Source organism: Elephas maximus, chromosome 5 (genome assembly GCF_024166365.1).
Source record: "Elephas maximus indicus isolate mEleMax1 chromosome 5, mEleMax1 primary haplotype, whole genome shotgun sequence".
NCBI lineage: Eukaryota > Metazoa > Chordata > Mammalia > Proboscidea > Elephantidae > Elephas > Elephas maximus.
In genome coordinates, this window is record NC_064823.1 from 135851912 (window position 1) to 135873169 (window position 21258).

Sequence of the window (21258 nt, forward strand, 5' to 3'; positions counted from 1 at the left end):
AGGAAGACCCTCAAAAAGGTGGATTGCACAGTGGCTGCAACAACGAACTCATGCATAACAACGATTTTAAGGACAGCGCAGGACCGGGCAACGTTTCATTCTGTTGTGCATAGGGTCGCTATGAGTCCAAACTGACTTGACAGCACCTAACAACAACAACACAACAACAATCAGAAGTATAGGAAAAAACAAACAAACAAAAAATCACACTTCATGGTGATGAAAATATTAGTAAGTCCCCTGGTAACGCAGTGGTTAAACCACATGGTTGCTAACCAAAAGGTTAGCAGTTTGAACCCACCAACCACTCCTTGAAAGATGTGGCGGTCTGCTTCCATAAAGATTGCAGCCTTGGAAACCCTACGGGGCAGTTCTACTCTGTTTTATAGGGTCGCTATAAGTCAGAATAGACTCAACAGTAATGGTTTTTTTTTTTTTTTTTGTATTGCCTGCATGTTTATTGAACATTTTAACGGAGGTCTTAGCTAAGAGAAAAAGAAGGCATGAGGATTGAAAAAAAAAAAAGGAAATAAAAATTCATTATTATTGTCCACACAAAAAATCCAAAATCTACTTAGAAGCATTCAGGAATGTTTCTGAGTACAGGATCAGTATACCAAAATCAACAGCATCTCCTATACATCAACAACAATATTTTATCCATTTATCATAATGTTTCTTATCGCTCCAATTGTGAGGGGTTTTGTTTTCTTTATGAAAACAAAATAGTAGTCTTTGATCTTCATCAGTAAGTGCTTCAAGTCCTCTTCCCTTTCAGTAAGCAAGGTTGTGTCATCTGCATAACAGATGTTGTTAACGAGTCTTCCTCCAATTGTGATGCCACGTTATTCTTCATAGTCTAGCTTCTCAGATTATTTGCTCAGCATACAGATTGAATAAGTATGGTGAAAGGATACAACTTTGATGCACACTTTTCCTGATTTTAAACCACACAGTATTCCCTGGTTCTCTCTGAATGACTATCTCTTGGTCTCTACAGGTTCCTCATGAGCACAATTAAATGTTCTGGAATTCCCACTCTTCACAATATTACGCATAATTCCACCATCAATGCCCATGGAAACAGCAGTCAAGAAATGAGATGACGTATTGCACTGGGCAAATCTGCTGCAGAAGACCTCTTGAAAGTGTTTAAAAGCAAAGATGTCACTTTGAGGACTAAGGTGTACCTGACCCAAACCATATTATTTTCCATTGCTCATGTGCATGCATAAGTTGGATAATGAATACAGATGATCAAGGAATTGATGACTCTGAATTATGGCGCTGGCAGAGAATACTAAATATACCGTGGTCTGCCAGAAGAACAAACAACTGTCTTGGAAGAAGTTCAGCCAAAATGTCCCTTAGAAGTGAGGATGTCGAGACTGTCTCACGTATTTTGGACATTTTACCAGGAATGGCCAGTCCCTAGAGAAGAACGTCATGATTGGTAAAGTGGAGAGTCAGCGAAAGAGAGGAAGACCTTCAATGAGATGGACTGACACAGTGGCTACAATGATGGGTTCAAGTACAACAACGATTATAAGGGTATCACAAGACTCAGCAGTGTTTTGTTCTGTTGGACAAAGGGTCGCTACGAGTCAGAACTGACTGGATGGCACGTAACAATGACATACAGCAACAACAAGCAATTTGAAGTAAAATTTTTTAAGGAAAGGTCTCATTTATAAATGCTTCTCCCCCCTCCCCCCCCAAAAAAGAAAAGAGAAATTAACCTTTTTAAAAATAAGGACACGGGAGGAGGCGGGGCCAAGATGGCGGACTAGGTGGACGCTACCGCGGATCCCTATGGCAACAAAGATTTGGAAAAACAAGTGAATCGATCACATACATAACAATCTACTAACTCTGAACAACAAACACAGACTTAGAGACGGAAAACGAACAAATACGGGCAGACAGCGACCGTTTTCAGAACTAGGAGCCAGCGTACCAGGCAGGTGACCTTCGGAGCCCGATCTGGGGCAGAGCCCAGGGGGGCAGACGGCACAGACAAGGGGCCCAGCCCTACCCCCCCGAACCCATCCCGGGAGGAAATCTAGCTGGTTGGCGCGGGCGGCGTAGCGGCGCAGTCGGTGGGAGAAGCACCCGGGAGGCAGTGACTGATCTTGGAGCGGGGAGAGCAGCATCCCAGCCGGGGAGCCGTCCCACCGGGAGTTTGGCGGGAAGCGGGCGTGGCGCGAGCAGGGGGATCAGTTATATTTCCCTAAAGCGACCCCGGGGGGGGGCCCACACGTTTGTGCGGGTGACGCCCACCCTGTTCGCGCGTGCGGTGCGGCGCACCGGAGGGAGAAGTCCCTGGAGGAAGTGACTGGTCTTGGAGCGGGGAGAACAGCGTCCCAGCCGGGGAGCCGTCCCGCTGGGATTTTGGCTAAAGCGGGCGGGGTGTGAGCGCGGGGATCAGTTATATTCCCCTGAATTGACCCAGGGAGCGGGCCCACCTGGTCGTGCGGGTGACGCCCACCCAGTTCGCACAAGTGGTGCGGCGCACCTGAGGGAGAAGTCCCCGGGAGGAAGTGACTGGTCTCGGAGTGGGGAAAGCAGCGTCCCAGCCGGGGAGCCGTCCCGCCAGGATTTTGGCGTACAGGGGCGGAGCGTGAACGCGGAGATCAGCTCTATATTCTGTGGTGCTACACTCCTAGCTCTCTCGTGCCTCCCCCACTCTCCCCAGGCGGCTCCATTAACATCCGAATACCCTGAGCCAGAGGGAGAATTCAGATAGGGATCTGATTGCATTTTTTTTTAGCTGATTACCCGGAAAATCTAGTTTCCCAGTGATGGCTCGGAGATAGCAGTCCATATCAAACCACATAAAGAAACAGACCATGACAGCTTCTCCAACCCCCCAAACAAAAGAATCAAAATCTTTCCCAAATGAAGATACAATCCTGGAATTATCAGATACAGAATACAAAAAACTAATTTACAGAATGCTTAAAGATATCACAAATGAAATTAGGATAAATGCAGAAAAAGCCAAGGAACACACTGATAAAACTGTTGAAGAACTCAAAAAGATTATTCAAGAACATAGTGGAAAAATTAGTAAGTTGCAAGAATCCATAGAGAGACAACATGTAGAAATCCAAAACATTAACAATAAAATTACCAAATGAGACAACGCAATAGAAAGTCAGAGGAGCAGACTCGAGCAATTAGAATGTAGACTGGGACTTCTGGAGGACCAGGGAATCGACACCAACATAGCTGAAAAAAAATCAGATAAAAGAATTAAAAAAAATGAAGAAACCCTAAGAATCATGTGGGACTCTATCAAGAAGGATAACTTGCGAGTGATTGGAGTCCCAGAACAGGGAGGGGGGACAGAAAACACAGAGAAAATAGTTGAAGAAATCCTGACACAAAACTTCCCTGACATCATGAAAGACGAAAGGATATCTATCCAAGATGCTCATCGAACCCCATTTAAGATTGATCCAAAAAGAAAAACACCAAGACATAGTATCATCAAACTTGCCAAAACCAAAGACAAACAGAAAATTTTAAAAGCAGCCAGGGAGAAAAGAAAGGTTTCCTTCAAGGGAGGATCAATAAGAATAAGTTCAGACTACTCAGCAGGAACCATGCAGGCAAGAAGGGAATGGGACGACGTACACAGAGCACTGAACGAGAAAAACTGCCAACCAAGGATCATATATCCAGCAAAACTCTCTCTGAAATATGAAGGAGAAATTAAGATATTTACAGATAAACACAAGTTTAGAGAATTTGCAAAAACTAAACCAAGACTGCAAGAAATGCTAAAGGAGATTGTTTGGCCTGATGACCAATAATATCAGGTACCAGCACAATACAAGGTCACAAAACAGACCGTCCTGATATCAACGCAACTCAAATAGGGAAAGCACAAAAACAAACAAATTAAGATTAATTCTAAAAAATAAACAAATAAATAAATGAACAAAATAATTCACATAACAGGAAATCATGGAAATCAATAGATAAACGATCACAATAATCAAAAAGAGGGACTAAATATAGGCGGCATTGAACTGCCAGATGGAGAGGGGTACAAGGCAATATACAACGATACAAGTTAGGTTTTTACTTAGAGAAATAGGGGTAAATAATAAGATAACCACAAAAAGGAATATCAATTTCATAACTCAAGAAAAAAGCCAAGAAAAACGTAACAACTCAACAAACATAAAGTTAACCATTATGAAAATGAGGATCTCACAAGCTGCTAAGAAAAACGACTCAGCACAAAAAAGCATGTGGAAAAATGAAATGGCCAACAACACACATGAAAAGGCATCAAAATGACAGCACTAATAACTTATTTATCTATAATTACGCTGAATGTAAATGGACTAAATGCACCAATAAAGAGACAGAGAGTCACGGACTGGATAAAGAAACACGAGCCATCTATATGCTGCCTACAAGAGACACACCTTAGACTTAGAGACACAAACAAACTAAAACTCAAAGGATGGAAAAAAGTATATCAAGCAAACAATAAGCAAAAAAGAAGAGGAGTAGCAATATTAATTTCTGACAAAATAGACTTTAGACTTAAATCCGCCACAAAGGATAAAGAAGGACACTATATAATGATAAAAGGGACAATTGATCAGGAAGACATAACCATATTAAATATTTACGCACCCAATGACAGGGCTGCAAGATAAATAAATCAAATTTTAACAGAATTGAAAAGTGAGATAGACACCTCCACATTTATAGTAGGACACTTCAACACACCACTTTCGGAGAAGGAGAGGACATCCAGTAAGAAGTTCAATAGAGACACGGAAGACCTACTTACAACAATCAACCAACTTGACCTCATTGACCTATACAGAACTCTCCACCCAACTGCTGCAAAATATACTTTTTTTTCTAGTGCACATGGAACATTCTCTAGAATAGACCACATATTAGGTCAGAAAACAAATCTTTGCAGAATCCAAAACATCGAAATATTACAAAGCATCTTCTCAGACCACAAGGCAATGAAGCTAGAAATCAATAACAGAAAAACTAGGGAAAAGAAATCAAATACTTGGAAAATGAACAATACCCTCCTGAAAAAAGACTGGGTTATAGAAGACATCAAGGAGGGAATAAGGAAATTCTTAGAAAGCAACGAGAACGAAAATACTTCCTATCAAAACCTCTGGGACACAGCAAAAGCAGTGCTCAGAGGCCAATTTATATCAATAAATGCACACATACAAAAAGAAGAAAGAGCCAAAATCGGAGAACTGTCCCGACAACTTGAACAAATAGAAAGTGAGCAACAAAAGAACCCATCAGGCACCAGAAGAAAACAAATAATAAAAATTAGAGCTGAACTAAATGAATTAGAGAACAGAAAAACAATGGAAAGCATTACCAAAGCCAAAAGCTGGTTCTTTGAAAAAATTAACAAAATTGATAAACCATTGGCTAGACTGACTAAAGAAAAACAGGAAAGGAAACAAATAACCCGAATAAGAAACGAGAAGGACCACATCACAACAGAACCAAATGAAATTAAAAGAATCATTTCAGATTACTACGTAAAATTGTACTCTAACAAATTTGAAAACCTAGAAGAAATGGATAAATTCTTGGAACAATACTACCTACCTAAACTAACAAATTCAGAAGTAGAACAACTAAATAGACCCATAACAAAAAAAGAGATTGAAACGGTAATCAAAAAACTTCCAACAAAAAAAAGTCCTGGCCCAGATGGCTTCACTGCAGAGTTCTACCAAACCTTCAGAGAAGACTTAACACCATTACTACTGAAGGTATTTCAAAGCATAGAAAAAGACAGAATACTACCCAACTCATTCTATGAAGCTACCATCTCCCTCATACCAAAACCAGGTAAAGACATTGCAAAAAAAGAAAATTTTAGACCTATATCCCTCATGAACATAGATGCAAAAATCCTCAACAAAATTCTAGCCAATAGAATCCAACAACACATCAAAAAAATAATTCACCCTGATCAAGTGGGATTTATACCAGGTATACAAGGCTGGTTTAATATCAGAAAAACCATTAATGTAATCCATCACATAAATAAAACAGAAGATAAAAACCACATGATCTTATCAATAGACGCAGAAAAGGCATTTGACAAAGTTCAACACCCATTTATGATAATTACTCTTAACAAAATAGGAATTGAAGGAAAATTCCTCAACATAATAAAGGGCATCTATGCAAAGCCAACAGCCAATATCACTCTAAATGGAGAGAACCTGAAAGCGTTTCCCTTGAGAACGGGAACCAGACAAGGATGCCCTTTATCACCGCTCTTATTCAACATCGTACTTGAAGTCCTAGCCAGGGCAATTAGGCTAGACAAAGAAATAAAGGGTGTCCAGATTGGCAAGGAGGAAGTAAAGCTATCACTATTTGCAGATGACATGATCATATACATGGAAAACCCTAAGGAATCCTCCAGAAAACTACTGAAACTAATAGAAGAGTTTGGAAGAGTCTCAGGTTATAAAATAAACATACAAAAATCACCTGGATTCCTCTACATCAACAAAAAGAACACCGAAGAGGAAATAACCAAATCAATACCATTCACAGTAGCCCCCAAGAAGATAAAATACTTAGGAATAAATCCTACCAAGGATGTAAAAGACCTATACAAAGAAAACTATAAAACTCTGCTACAAGAAATTCAAAAGGACATACTTAAGTGGAAAAACATACCCTGCTCATGGACAGGAAGACTTAACATAGTAAAAATGTCTATTCTACCAAAAGCCATCTATACATATAACGCACTTCCGATCCAAATACCAATGTCATATTTTAAGGGGATACAGAAACAAATCACTAATTTCATATGGAAGGGAAAGAACCCCCGGATAAGCAAAGCATTACTGAAAAAGAAGAATAAAGTGGGAGGCCTCACTCTTCCTGATTTCAGAACCTATTATACAGCCACAGTAGTCAAAACAGCCTGGTACTGGTACAACAACAGACACATAGACCAAGGGAACAGAATTGAGAACCCAGATATAAATCCATCCACGTATGAGCAGCTGATATTTGACAAAGGACCAGTGTCAGTCAACCGGGGAAATGATAGTCTTCTTAACAAACGGTGCTGGCATAACTGGATATCCATTTGCAAAAGAATGAAACAGGACCCATACCTCACACCATGCACAAAAACTAACTCCAAGTGGATCAAAGACCTAAACATAAAGACTAAAATGATAAAGATCATGGAAGAAAAAATAGGGACAACTCTAGGAGCCCTAATACAGGGCATAAACAGAATACAAAACATTACCAAAAATGATGAAGAGAAACCAGATAACTGGGAGCTCCTAAAAATCAAACACCTATGCTCATCTAAAGACTTCAGCAAAAGAGTAAAAAGACCACCTGCAGACTGGGAAAGAATATTCAGCTCTGACATCTCAGACCAGCGCCTGATCTCTAAAATCTACATGATTCTGTCAAAACTCAACCACAAAAAGGCAAACAACCCAATCAAGAAGTGGGCAAAGGATATGAACACACGTTTCACTAAAGAAGATATTCAGGCAGCCAACAGATATATGAGAAAATGCTCCCGATCATTAGCCATTAGAGAAATGCAAATTAAAACTACGATGAGATTCCATCTCACACCAACTAAAAAAAAAAAAAAAAAAAAAAAAAAACACCAACTAGACTGGCATTAATCCAAAAAACACAAAATAATAAATGTTGGAGAGGCTGCGGAGAGACTGGAACTCTCATACACTGCTGGTGGGATTGTAAAATGGTACAACCACTTTGGAAATCCATCTGGCGTTATCTTAAACAGTTAGAAATAGAACTACCATACAACCCAGAAATCCCACTCCTCGGAATATACCCTAGAGAAACAAGAGCCTTCACACAAACAGATATATGCACACCCATGTTTATTGCAGCTCTGTTTACAATAGCAAAAAGCTGGAAGCAACCAAGATGTCCGTCAATGGATGAATGGGTAAATAAATTGTGGTATATTCACACAATGGAATACTACGCATCGATAAAGAACAGTGACGAATATCTGAAACATTTCATAACATGGAGGAATCTGGAAGGCATTATGCTGAGCGAAATGAGTCAGAGGCAAAAAGACAAATATTGTATAAGACCACTATTATAAGATCTTGAGAAATAGAAAAAACGGAGAAGAACACATACTTTTGTGGTTACAAAGGGGGGAGGGAGGGAGGGAAGGAGAGGGCTTTTTACTGATCAATCAGTAGATAAGAACTGCTTTGGGTGAAGGGAAAGACAACACTCAGTACAAGGAAGTTCAGCCTAATTGGACTGGACTAAAAGCAAAGAGGTTTCTGGGATAAAATGAAAGCTTCAAAGGTCAGCGGAGCAGGGGCTGGGGTCTGGGGAACTTGGTTTGAGGGGACTTCTAAGTCAATGGGCAATATAATTCTACTATGAAAACATTCTGCATCCCACTTTGAATTGTGGCGCCTGGGATCCTAAATGCCAACAAGCGGCCATCTAAGATACATCAATTGGTCTCAACCCACCTGGAGCAAAGGCAAAGGAAGAACACCAAGGTCACACGACAACTAAAAACTCAAGAGACAGAAAGGGCCACATGAACCAGAGACCTACATTATCCTGAGACCAGAAGAACTAGTTGGTACCCGGCCACAATCGATGTCTGCCCTGTCAGGGAGCACAACAGACAACTCCTGAGGGAGCAGGAGACCAATGGGATACAGAGCCCAAATTCTCATAAAAACACCATACCTAATGGTATGACTGCGACTAGAGGAATCCCAGAGACAATGCTCCCCAGAACTTCTGATGCCACAGGACAGGAACCATCCCCGAAGACAACTCATCAGGCATGAAAAGGACTGGTCAGTGGGGGGGGAGAGAGATGCTGATGAAGAGTGAGCTAATTATATCAGGTGGACACTGGAAAGTGTGTAGGCAACTCTTGACTGGAGGGGGGATGGGAAGATAGAGAGAGAGGGAAGATGGTAAAATTGGCACGAAATGAGAAACTGAAAGGGTTGACTCAATAGGGGGAGAGCAAGTGGGAGAAGGGAGTAAGATGTATGTAAACCTACATGTGACAGACTGATTGGAATGGTAAGTGTTCACTTGAAGCTTAATAAAAATTAATTAAAAAAAAAAAAAAAAGGACATGGAAGGCCTGTACTGAGAAAATTACACAGTTTTATTTAAAGATATAAAAGAAGATCTCAGTAAGTGGAATTCATGAATACCAGTTCTTTCCAAATAAATTAATGAATTCAAAGAAATGCCAATAAACATCCTGATGGAACTTTTTATGGAAAATCATAAGCTGATCCTAAAGCTCATAAAAGTACTGGGCCAAGAGTAGCAATTCTGAATAAAGGAAGGTTTAGCCCATCACACAGCAAGACTTACTATAAAGTTATAACAACTAAAACGGAGCGTGACAATGGAACAAAATAAGAGAGCCTGGAAACACTTGTGTGTGCATGGGCAGAAGGGACATGGCAAATCAGCAAGGACAGGGCAGGAATTAGGCTAGACAACTGTTGATCCATGCATCAAGATATATATTTAGATTCCTACTCCATCCTATGTACAAAAATAGTTTCCGAGTGGATTACAGAACTAAGCGACTAAAGCAAAACTTAAAATCTTTTACAAGGGCATGTAGAACAATCTATCACCTCCTGAAAAAGACATAAAAATTACAAATCAGATTGAGGTTTGTCATTAAAAATGTTTTATAAAGCTCGTATCATTAAAAAGAATTAAAAAAGAAAAACTACCTTATTACAATAAAAAAGACAAGCCAAAGCCCAGCAGAAGATACTTTCAACCCTCTAATAACCAGAAAATATAAAGAATTCTTCAAAATCAGTAAGAAAAAAAAAATCTCGGAGGGATTTGACAGGAACAAGCAATTCAAAGGGAAGAAATCTGAACACCTAATGCCAACGGATGTAATGGTATTCAACCTCATTGGTAATCAAGGAAATAAAATTTCCAACAACAGTGAGGTACTATTTCACACCCAATTAGAGTTGCAAACCGAATAAATCAGCTCACTCCAAGTTTTGGTGAGGATGCAATCAAACAGGCACTCTTTTAAAAAATAAGTGTGTAAACTGACAACCATTTGGAGAGCAAGTTGGCAATGCCTAGAGTAAAGCTGAAGAAGTGCCTTTCCAAAGACCCAGAAATCCATTTCTAGGTGTCCACTCAGAAAACCTCTCAAATTTACACACAAGGAGATAGAGATAAGGATGTTCATCATAGTATTGTTTCTAAGAACAAAAAGACATAAAGATCATTTTATACTTTTGGTAGAAGAAACGGCAAATAAACTGTAGTTAATCAATACAACTGCTGTTAGTTACCATCAAGTCAATTCTGATTCATGTGTACAGAATCCCATGCGTACAGTGTAGAACTGCTCCATAGGGCTCTCTTTTTCACTTTTTTTTTTAATATTTCATTTTTGTTGTTGTTGAAAACATACACAGCAGAACATAACCAATTCATCAATTATGAATTTCTGCATGTACAACTCGGTGACATTGATTACATTCTTCAAGTTGTGCAACCATCCTCACCCACCTTTTCCAGATTGCTCCTTCCCCATTAACATTCATAGGGTTTTCAAGGCTGTGACCTTTCAGAAGCAGATCACCCGGTCTGTCTTCCAAGGTGCCTGTGGGTGAGTTTGAACTGCCAACGTTTTGGTTTGCAGTTGAGTGTTTAACAGTTTGCACCAAATAAATAGACAAACTGTAGCTGACTCATATTAAACAGTTAAAATGAATGAAATTAATTTATATATAAACATGAAAAATTTTAGAAACATACTCTTAAATGAAAAGAGTGACAAAAGGATACCTACAGTTCTAAACCATTTATGTAAAATTTCAAACACACAATACTATTCATTGCTTATGGATACATATATATTAAAGTACAATATGCTTTGGAATGATACATGGCAACTTTAGTTGTATCTGTAATGGTTTATTTTCAGTAATTTTAAGTACATCTAATAAGAAAGTTTAAATAAATTGGCACTACATTCCCCCTAAAAAATATGTACCCACTGCTGTCAAGTTAATTTTGACTCATAGTGATCCTATATGACAGAGTAGAACTGTCCCCGTAGGGTTTCCTAGGCTGTTTAATCTTTATGGGAGTAGACTGCCACATCCTTCTCCTGTGGAGCACCTGGTGGGTTAGAGCCGCTGACCTTTCGGTTAGAAACTGAGTGATTAACCACTGCACCACCAAGGCTCCTTTAAAAAATATTCAATAAATGCTGAAAAAGTAACAGCAAAACATGTATCAGCTGTTCTCCTATTCACACAGAGCATATAATTAAATGTAGACAATATTATTCTGTGTATTCTTTTATAATCTTTTATTTTGCCCTTAACATGCACAGGCATATTTCCTTATCATTATTTCAAAGTAATGAAAGTTACACATATCCATGGTAACAATTTTAAAACACCTTAGAAGGATATAATAATGAAGAGCTTTCATCCTACCCTAGATCTTAATCCTACTGCCGAGTGCTTCTTGCCTACCAGGTTTAGAAATGTGTTTTTCTAACTAAGGAGAAAAATAGAGTGGTGCCACTGGATGGAGACAGAGCTCTCCAATTCTAATCTTAGCATGGATTATTTTTCAAACAATAAATTTTATTACAGCATTTCTAAAACATCAAAATAAAATTCACATAAATTCTTGTACTTTTTTATATTTCAAATTTCTCTGTATAACACAATGACTTAAAACTTCAGGTAATTACTTTTCACACTTAAAATAGGTACTTTCTTCTAATGGACTTACAGTCATCTTGCCCCCAAAATGTGCTTTTTTAAAAGAGCAAAAAAAAAAAAAACTAGTTAATTTAGGGAATGCATCTTTATGCACAATTTTAATACTGGGTCATTATGGATTCTAAAAAGGAACTGCCCTTTAAAAAGCTATGGTTTTCAAACAAAACCCAGAAACCAAACCCAGTGCCACTGAGTCGATTCCAACTTATAGCGACCCTATAGGGCAGAGTAGAACTGCCCCATAGAGTTTCCAAGGACCGCCTGGCAGATTTGAACTGGTGACCCTTTGGTTAACAGCCATAGCACTTAACCACTACACCACGAGGGTTTCCAGTTTTCAAACAAAGGCGTGAATTTATGAATCAGTGTTTCATTTGGCAAGCTTTATGGTACATAATTCAAATAAGCACCCTCTCCAAAATACAACAACAAAAAACTTTTGCTATAGAGTCAATTCTGACTCATAGAGACCCTATAGGACAGAGTAGAACTGCTCCCCCGTAGGGTTTCCAAGGAGTGGCTGGTGGATTTGAACTGTCAACCTTTTGGTTAATAGCTGTAGCTCTTCACTGCACCATCAGGGCTCTCAAATAAGCACAAGTTGACAATATTCAAACTGCAGAATAAGTAATGAGCTAGCTATAACTCTGCAACCATCACTGCCTTTCAGCATGGGACAAGTGAAACAAGTGTGGTCACATACGTCTAGTGCTTGCTGCACTGACAATCTGTCCACTCCCCCTTCTCCTGTCAGAGTTTACTGCCTCCTCCAACTGCCTGCATTATCTTTCTGCCATTAAACCAGAGATTTAAACCACAGACCTGAACACAAGCATATATTCAGTAACTGGAAATTAATTTGCAAGTTAAAGATTTCACTTTATAAAATTATTTTTTTAAATTAGAACTTTTTCTAAAACATAATTTCATGAAAGCTGTAACAACTGCATAGAAAAAAAATCAAACTAAAAAGAGTTTGATTTATCTCAAAAACAAAAATTTCCAGGTAAGTTTTCAACCAATCAATGACTAATCTCCATTTTGGGGAATCTTGTTCTATCTATATGATCTCAAAAAGGTCACAAAGAAAGGGAAAATTAGTCAGACAGTAAGGATGATGAGGTTTTTCAGTGATTTTTATACAAGATAGATACCATTTGAAATTCAACACCTCTTTAACTCTGCAAGAAATCAAAGCGAAAATAAATTTCCTACTAAAATTTATTCTGAACAATGCAAAAACTTTCAAAACACAGAGCATAACAAAGCAGTATAATGACAAATGTACATTAAAAAATCATGTTTGGAAGGAGCAACAAAAAACAAAAGTTTTTCTAAACATAAACACAGCTTAAATTTGTTTAAAGGCAAATGATGCCATCCTTCATCAGTGGACTTGAGCACTGTGAAAACGGCACAGGACTGGGCAGCATTTTATTCTACCATACATGGGGTCATCGTGGGGCTGACTCGACGGCAACTAACAACAAATGTACTATATGTATGTATATGTACGCAGACACACATACTATATACACAAACACACAAATTATATGTACACACATACATACATTCGGAAACACTGGTGGCGTAGTGGTTAAATGCTACAGTTGCTAACCAAGAGGTCGGCAGTTCAAATCTGCCAGGCGCTCCTTGGAAACTCTATGGGGCAGTTCTACTCCGTCCTGTAGGGTCGCTATGAGTTGGAATCGACTCGACGGCAGTGTGTTTGGGTTTTTTTTGTTACATACATGCATGTATATACACATATATAGTACATCTGATGTGATTCCTACTCATGGTGACCCCATGTGTGCAGAGTAGAATTGCTCCATAGTGTTCTCAAAGCTGTCTTCCGAGGTGCCTCTGGGTGGGTTTGAACCGCCAACCTTTCAGCTACCAGTTGAGCCCTTAACTACATGCATCGCCCAGACTAACCATGTATCTATATATAAAACAACATATAATATTCTCAAACAAAACACTTAAAATATAATAACAAAAAGAAAAAAAAAAAGAATGAACAAAATTTTTATCATAGATTTCAAAGTAAATGGTTCATAAATGGACATGATCACATACCCAAACCCACTGCCATCAAGTAGATTCCGACTCACAGCAATGCTACAGGAAAGAACAGAACTACCCCATAGAGTTTCCAAGGAGCGCCTGCTGGATTCGAACTGCTGACCTTTGGTTAGCAGCCATAGCACTTAACCACTCTGCCACCAGGGTTTCCAAAAGGACATGATAGTTACTTTAAAACTTGTACCAACTCTCTCTGTTGAACTCACAACTTACCAGGAAACTGTGACACTATCGGGGGTGTATCTTCATCTAAGTCATCAACGCCTCCGGCTATTGGATAAGGTGGAATGGAGACTCTGGGCATCACCACCCAGCTGTGGTCAGAATAAAGGGAAGAAGTCAGGCTGGGGAGCCCTGAGTTATGGGCTATCTGAAAGCCACAGATCTTCTCAATCTGTTGCCAGCGAAAAAGCCGTTCTCGTAAACAAGTTGTCAATTCAGAGAGCGCTTTCCTGGAAAAGCCAATAAAGGAGTTACTTGTTGCATCAAGAGCTGTTTAACATGGCACTGAAATAAAGTAACTACATAAACACACCATGGTAATTTTCTAATTTCAAGAAGAAACTACCCAGTCTTAGAATTAAAATATGTAATTTTACATGATTAAAAATGAAAAATTGATATACAAATAGCCTATAAATCACTCGTTTCAACACAACAACAAATAAAGAGGTAGCTAAAATAACATTCTTACTTTGCTTCCAGAATTTTGTGGTCCACCTCATCTAGAGAGGAGCTGTGTGCAACATGCAGGGTCCCAAACACGGTACTTCTCTTCTTCTTAATTTTCTCTGCCTAGAAACCCAAGAGGAGAAAAATAAATCCAAAGGGTAGGTTTGGAAAAAATACATACATACATACTAACAAAATTTATTTTGTTTTGAATGCATTAATGAATAGAAAACCAGTGGAGAATTATTAGCCAAGAAATAGCTCTGTTTTTCAAAGAAGGAAACGTAAGGGAGAGGGGAAGCATGCTTTCCTAGCCCAATCAATGTAATTCAAAACTTTGTTCGCGAGAATTTTTCTTTTTTGGTCGTATGGCTGAGAAAGACCTGAATACTACTAAAACTAACAGAATAACATGAACTATATCCTACTGCAATGGAGGTGTTAGTGAACAGAGTTTTGTTTTTTTTTTTCCTAGAAGTCAGATTAAGACTTACTCTTATTTCACACAATTTAATTAAGTGTCAGACATGAATTTCTAGTAACTACTAACCTGAATCACATATGAAGCGGCAACCTAGAGGAGAAAAGCTCCGTATAAAACATTTAAAATAATGATTATAGTGACGATTTGTTAAATGACACAAATGTCATTTTGAAAATACACAATTCTCTAAATAAAGGAATTTCACTTTATAGCCTATGACTACAATACTAATTTAAGAAAAAAAATGTGCAATCATAAAAATCTTAACACAGATCTTTGTATCCCAGTTGGTTCATCCCTCTAGAATGCAGGCTCGGAAACAAGTTTAGTAACTTTTGAAATATAATAGATTACCAAGTACCTCATCCTTAGCAATAGCTAACTGCATCTCCGCATTCTGTCTTTTAATATTGTAGTACTGTACTTCCACTTCATGTGTTAGCTGCAGCCACTTCTGAAGTGCATCTGGGACAGACCAACTACTTCTGAGCTCAAATTCTTTCTCAGCTTTTTTCAGAGCCATGCGAACCTAGAAGTTAAAAAAAAAAAAAAAGATATAATTTTTTAATACTAAAATTAAGAGAAAGGGCAATTTTAACTATACTTTTTGTAAATATCTTTTAAATCATAAAGTTAAAATACAATATATTTCTCATACTAAATCCAGAGCTGAAAGTTTTAAGTGCTTCTTAAATTCATTAAGCAAAGTTGTGAAGCCAAAGAGCATAAAAGGGACTTACATATACTTTTAAGTTGAAATATTTAGTTTTTGTATTTTATAACAGCCAGGCTCACTGAGAGGCTAAAATCTAGGGCACATACAATCTAAAACTGATCACACTTTCCCATAATGAATGTATTTGATTATTGAGTAGTATATGAAGAAATGCCAGAAATACTACCTCTTCTGATGTTTCCCAGAGAACTTGCCATAACTCCCCAACTATACTGATTTTTTAAAGTAATTACACCTTTTTGGTAGTTTTCCATGAAATCTTCTTTGTGGCCACTTATTTTTCACTGTTACAAGGTTATTTGCTCTTATGGTCTGTTTTACCACTTCTATTTAATTCACCACATCCAACTTACCAGAAGGAGCCCCAGTGGCGTAGAGATTAAGAGCTGGGCTGCTAACCCAAAGGTCAGCAGTTCAAATCCACTAGCTGCTCCTTGGAAACCCTATGGGGCAGTTCTACTTTGTCCTATAGGGTCACTATGAGTTGGAACCTACTCAATGGCACCTAACAGCAACAAAAATATACTAGAAACTAGGTGAGTAAGCATTTGCAGACCACATATAAATTCTGAAAAAATAGATTCTGAGTAGGTGTCTACTTGATTTTTCTGTGACAGATTATGCATAACCTTCAGTGTAAGGATGTCATAGTATTTCTTCCAGCTGCCCTTTAGGGGAGCCAGACAATAAACAAGATTGAAAAAATAAAATGGCAGTGTGCTAGATAGTAGTAAGTGCTAAGAAAAAAAAAAAATCTTAGGAAAAGCCTCGCTAAGAAAATGACACAGAAGGAAAGGGACAATCCATTCTAGGAATGATTCAGCTAAAACCTAGCAAGAGCTCAAACTAAAGATGGGTAAAGGCACATGATGGAATTTGTGGAATTGTATACACACACTCAACAATTTCAGACAAAGGGATGAGTGACCCATGGGAGCATCTTGCTTCTAGAGGACCATAATTTCAAATTAATTGTCCTGAAAGGTAAGTAAGGTAATTGAAGTACCATTTCTAAACTGAAGTGCAGAGGAATGCTTGCTCTGAACAAACTTAATTTATTTAAATAAACCTTATTATGTGCCAGAATAAACTAAGAAGAGTACTATACACAATCTTCTGATAAAGAAATAGAACAGCTGTCAAATACTGTGAAAAAGGAATTGTTATGGTTTGAACTGTGTCCCCCCAAAATGTGTGTCAACTTGGCTAGGCTATGATTCCCAGTATTGTGTGGTTGTCCACCATTGGATGTGATTATCCTATGTGTTGTAAATCCTAACCTCTGTGATGCAGGATTAGGCTGTATCTTGAGTCAATCTCTTTTGAGATATAAAAGGGAAAATCAAACTGAGAGAAGATAGACCTCCTACCACCAAGAAAGAAGAGTCAACAGCTTGCTCATCCTTTGAACCCAGGGTCCCTAAGCTGAGAATCTCCTTGACCAAAGGAAGACTGATGACAAGGACCTTCCCCCAGAGCCGACAGAGAAAGAAAGCCCACCCCTGGAGCTGGCACCTTGAATTTAGACTTCTAGCCTCCTAAACTGTGAGGGAATAAATTTCTGTTTGTTAAAGCCATCCACTTATGGTATTTCTGTTATAGCAGTACTAGATAACTAAGACAGGAATTATGTAAAAAATATTTTTAAAACTCCACAATTTTAAAAAACACATCCAAAATACAACACTATGTATACAGTTCAAAAGAGAGATATCAAAAGTAAGGGTAAGACAGAACTCACTCACTGAAAACGAATCCTAAGTAACATTTGTCTGACACAATTCATTGTGCACTGTGCTTAGGACAACACTGTCTAATAAGACTGCCAGGTAAGCTAAGTGGCATCCCTGCTAATCTCTCAGGAAGAGAGAATCTGAGCTTGGGTCCTGCGACATGCAGTTCTGTATACCACCACCAAGTGTAAGAGAGCAGGCCCTTTTGAGCACAACATTTTAAAGCTAAAATTTCTGTACAATTTTCATTTCCAAGGAAGTATTCAGAAAGCCTGAATGGATTTCACTCAATTTTTTCTCTTTTAAATAGGAAAATTTTCCTTAATGTTATCACCATAAATTTATTTCCCCTAAAAAAAAGCTCAAAAGAAATCCATTTAAATAGAATCTATACATTTCACAGACAGATAAATTGAAGCATAACAATGTTTAGATTGATTGTCAAATAATGTCTCAAAATTTTGGAAATCTGACCTTTCAATAATGACAATTATTTTAAATGTTTTCTCTATAATTCACAAGTTTACTATACGACCTAAATTCCAACCCTTAGTTTGAATTACATTGTTATTTATAAGGGAATGGACACATTAGAAAAAACTTGAGCAATTAATAGCTTTTGCAATGCTGAATGCCTAAAATATGATTGTGCTAATTATTGACCTAATTTGTGAGTCTTTGTAATAAAACAACAATAAATAAAAACATGATGCCACAGAAAGAAACACTAGAAATATCTGAAAACCTGGCTTCTAAACCCGACTTCATTACTTATTATTCTGTGACCTTCAGCAAGTCCCTTAAATTCTGAGGCTCAATGTCCCAAGTATTGCTTGTCCTAGCTACAGGATTCTGAAGACTTTGTTTTAAAAACAAAATTAATTATGTGAAAACTACTTAAACTATACAAAATGTAAAGTGCTGCCATCATTCACCCAGTAGTCTATGCTTTAGGGAAATGACACCATTTATACAAAACATGTACCAGATTTTCCTTTCTAATTTTGAGAAGTTGATTATCCCCCAGATAAAAAATAGTAGGACTTTGAATTACGTAATTGTAGATTTTGCAATGTTATATATAAGGTAATCTCCCTGTTAGACTTACTTCTACAAACAAAACTTTTAATGGCAGTATGGGAAAAGCATGGACTTTGGAACAAGACACACAGAATCTTACTTTTGCCACGTAATAGCTGTGTGACCTAAGATAAGTTATTTAAGTTCTCTACACATCCCATCTGTAAATGAGGATAATTTCTGTACACCAAAAAAAAAAAAAATTTTTTTTTTTTTTTTTTACACCAAGAGGATAAAAATTTATGAGCAAACCATTTGCAAGGTTCATAGCATTTGTTTCTGGCACACAGTAGGCACTCAGAAAACTGTGTTTCTTACTATAGTCATGTTGGAGAGAGTTCTTTCTAAAATACATTACCCATTTCCCTCCTTTAAACCATGTCTAACTGACTCAGGCCCTCATTAGGATTAAGTTTATACAAAAAAAAAAAAAAAATTTTTTTTTTTTTTATGACATGGTATCATGGTAATCTTAGGGTCTACGGAGGTGTGTGAGGCCTCTATGCCAAACACCTCAGAGTAGAATGTATGTGATTCTTGAGTGCTTTTCATGTTGTGTCCTCTCCCTCACTGCGAGGCAGTCATATGTAAAATACTGCTATGGGTATATCGCCATAGAAGAATTTCTCCACTACTGCTTTCTGATTTGCTTTTTCTTATCTGCAAACTTTAGAAAAACAACTAAGCAGCTTTTTAGTACTGAGAACAAACCCAAAGCTAGAAGGCTTGGTGGGAACAGGCAGGGAGTTCTCCCAGGAGTATAGGACATAAGACTTAATTCTTAGACACAGTTTTATTTTGGCTGGTCCTTTTTCTTTTAACTCCCTGGTTCCTGACTACATTCTGTACAGATAAAGTTTGTCAGGTAAATGAGGCATGACCGCAAAATATGTCTAAGAGTCAATTTAAAAGGAGAAACTCCTTACAGGGAAGAAGGCCAAATAACAGACATTTCGAGATAAGGAAAAGTAGTTAGCAGTTAACAAAAGAAATGGTTGCATTCATTCAATCAGACAAATCCTACAAAAAAATGACAATCTTGAAGGAAATAGTAATGCACATCGCATATTTTCCCATAACTGAAATTAAATCTCATTCATCACATAATACGTGACATTTCTCATTAAATGTCCGGTTGAGAAGGCAGCAGCGCACAAAGCAAAATAAGAGGCTGATTACTGATGGTTCTGCCCCTGCTTTAAACCCGAGTCACATTCTAATTTTGAGCAAGTCTTCTATATCCTCATTTTGTTCCCCAATTTCTTCATCTGTAAAGGAAAGGTCAAAGTCAGAAGAAAGAGATGGGATGAAAGCAGAGGTTATGCACTTTAAAGACAGACGAAGGAACACACGCAGCCTCTCTCTATAAGCTAGAAAAGGCAAGGAAATAGATTCTCCCTTCAAGTGTCCAGGAGGAACACAGCCCTGGGCACCCGTTTTAGATTCTGACCTCCAGAACTGTAAGATAATAAATCCATGTTGTTTTAAGCCATTAAGCTTGTGATAGTTTGTCACGATGGGAACAGGAAACTAAACATCTGCCTATGATTTAAGTTCTTCCACAGTCCCGTTCTCCAAAGGACTCTATGCAATGCCTGAATCCTACATTCAATCTTGAGTTAACTGAATGGAAGAAGCAGATGTGGGGATGGGCATCTTTTAAACAGCTTCAGAATCTTTAGCAGATTATGTTATAAAACCATTTAACAGAATTCAGATGGATGGTCAGTAGAGATTCTTTACCTTTGCAAAGAATTTCAACATTATATATACTTTATTTTACTAGGTTACGGCTGGAAATGCAAAGATATTACAAGTTTAAATGAAACAAACACCTTAAATTTGCTCAAGACGATCAACATGACGTGGGATAAGAATCAAAACACGAGCGAGTGAACATGGTGGTTACTTTATCTCGTAATTACTATTTTGTTGTTTTACCATATGGACTTTGCTCAATGTTCATGATATGAACAAATGATTCTCTTATTAACTAAGGAACAGTATAAAGTGGAACTCAATGTAGGAGACTGCACAAAAATAAGACCTCGCTCCTCAGAGTGGCAATACAAATATCCTAATGAGTACTTTTTAAAACGTGTAAATACCTGTTCCAATTCCTGCTCTGCATATTGGCGTCTACTCAATTCACATTCCGCTCCCTCCCTCAGCTCTCTCAGCCGACAAGCCTCCTCCTTTGCATAATTGATTTCATCCATCATTTTGCGCTCTAGATTTTGCTTTTCTACAGCAACATTTCTGTTTTCTTCCTGTGCCTTTTCAAGCCTTACAGAACAATAAAAATAAACATTCCTCACAAAGGTTTCCAAATTTCATTTTTTTAACTGAAGAATAAATATGCATCAAGCAACTAGATACATATTTTAATCAGAATTCACAGTGTTTTTTATTAACCTTAAGTCTGGACAATAAAAATATAAGGCAACCTACTAAACAGCTATTTTGGTTATCTTTGTCTCAAAGCACAGGGATAGTAAAGAAGAACTCCTTGGCAAAAAAAACTTCTATGAAATTCATAACTGTTTAAATCAAGCTAAAAAAAAAAATTTAACTACACACGTAATTCTACCTCTATCTGATTATTTCTACTGGTCTTCTTTCTAC

The 21258-nt window shown here is 37.9% G+C and overlaps 1 protein-coding gene across 2 annotated transcripts in view; it reads right to left on the reverse strand.

Moving 5' to 3' along the window:
• Window positions 1-21258, reverse strand: part of STIM2 (stromal interaction molecule 2) — a 199926-nt gene that overhangs the window by 18715 nt on the left and 159953 nt on the right. For both annotated transcript variants that reach the window (XM_049886396.1, XM_049886397.1), the window contains exons 7-10: window positions 20742-20919; window positions 15446-15613; window positions 14623-14723; window positions 14142-14380 (exon numbers count right to left, since the gene is read on the reverse strand). In XM_049886396.1, the coding sequence (XP_049742353.1) occupies window positions 14142-14380; window positions 14623-14723; window positions 15446-15613; window positions 20742-20919 (686 nt within the window). The remainder of the gene's footprint in view (window positions 1-14141; window positions 14381-14622; window positions 14724-15445; window positions 15614-20741; window positions 20920-21258) is intronic.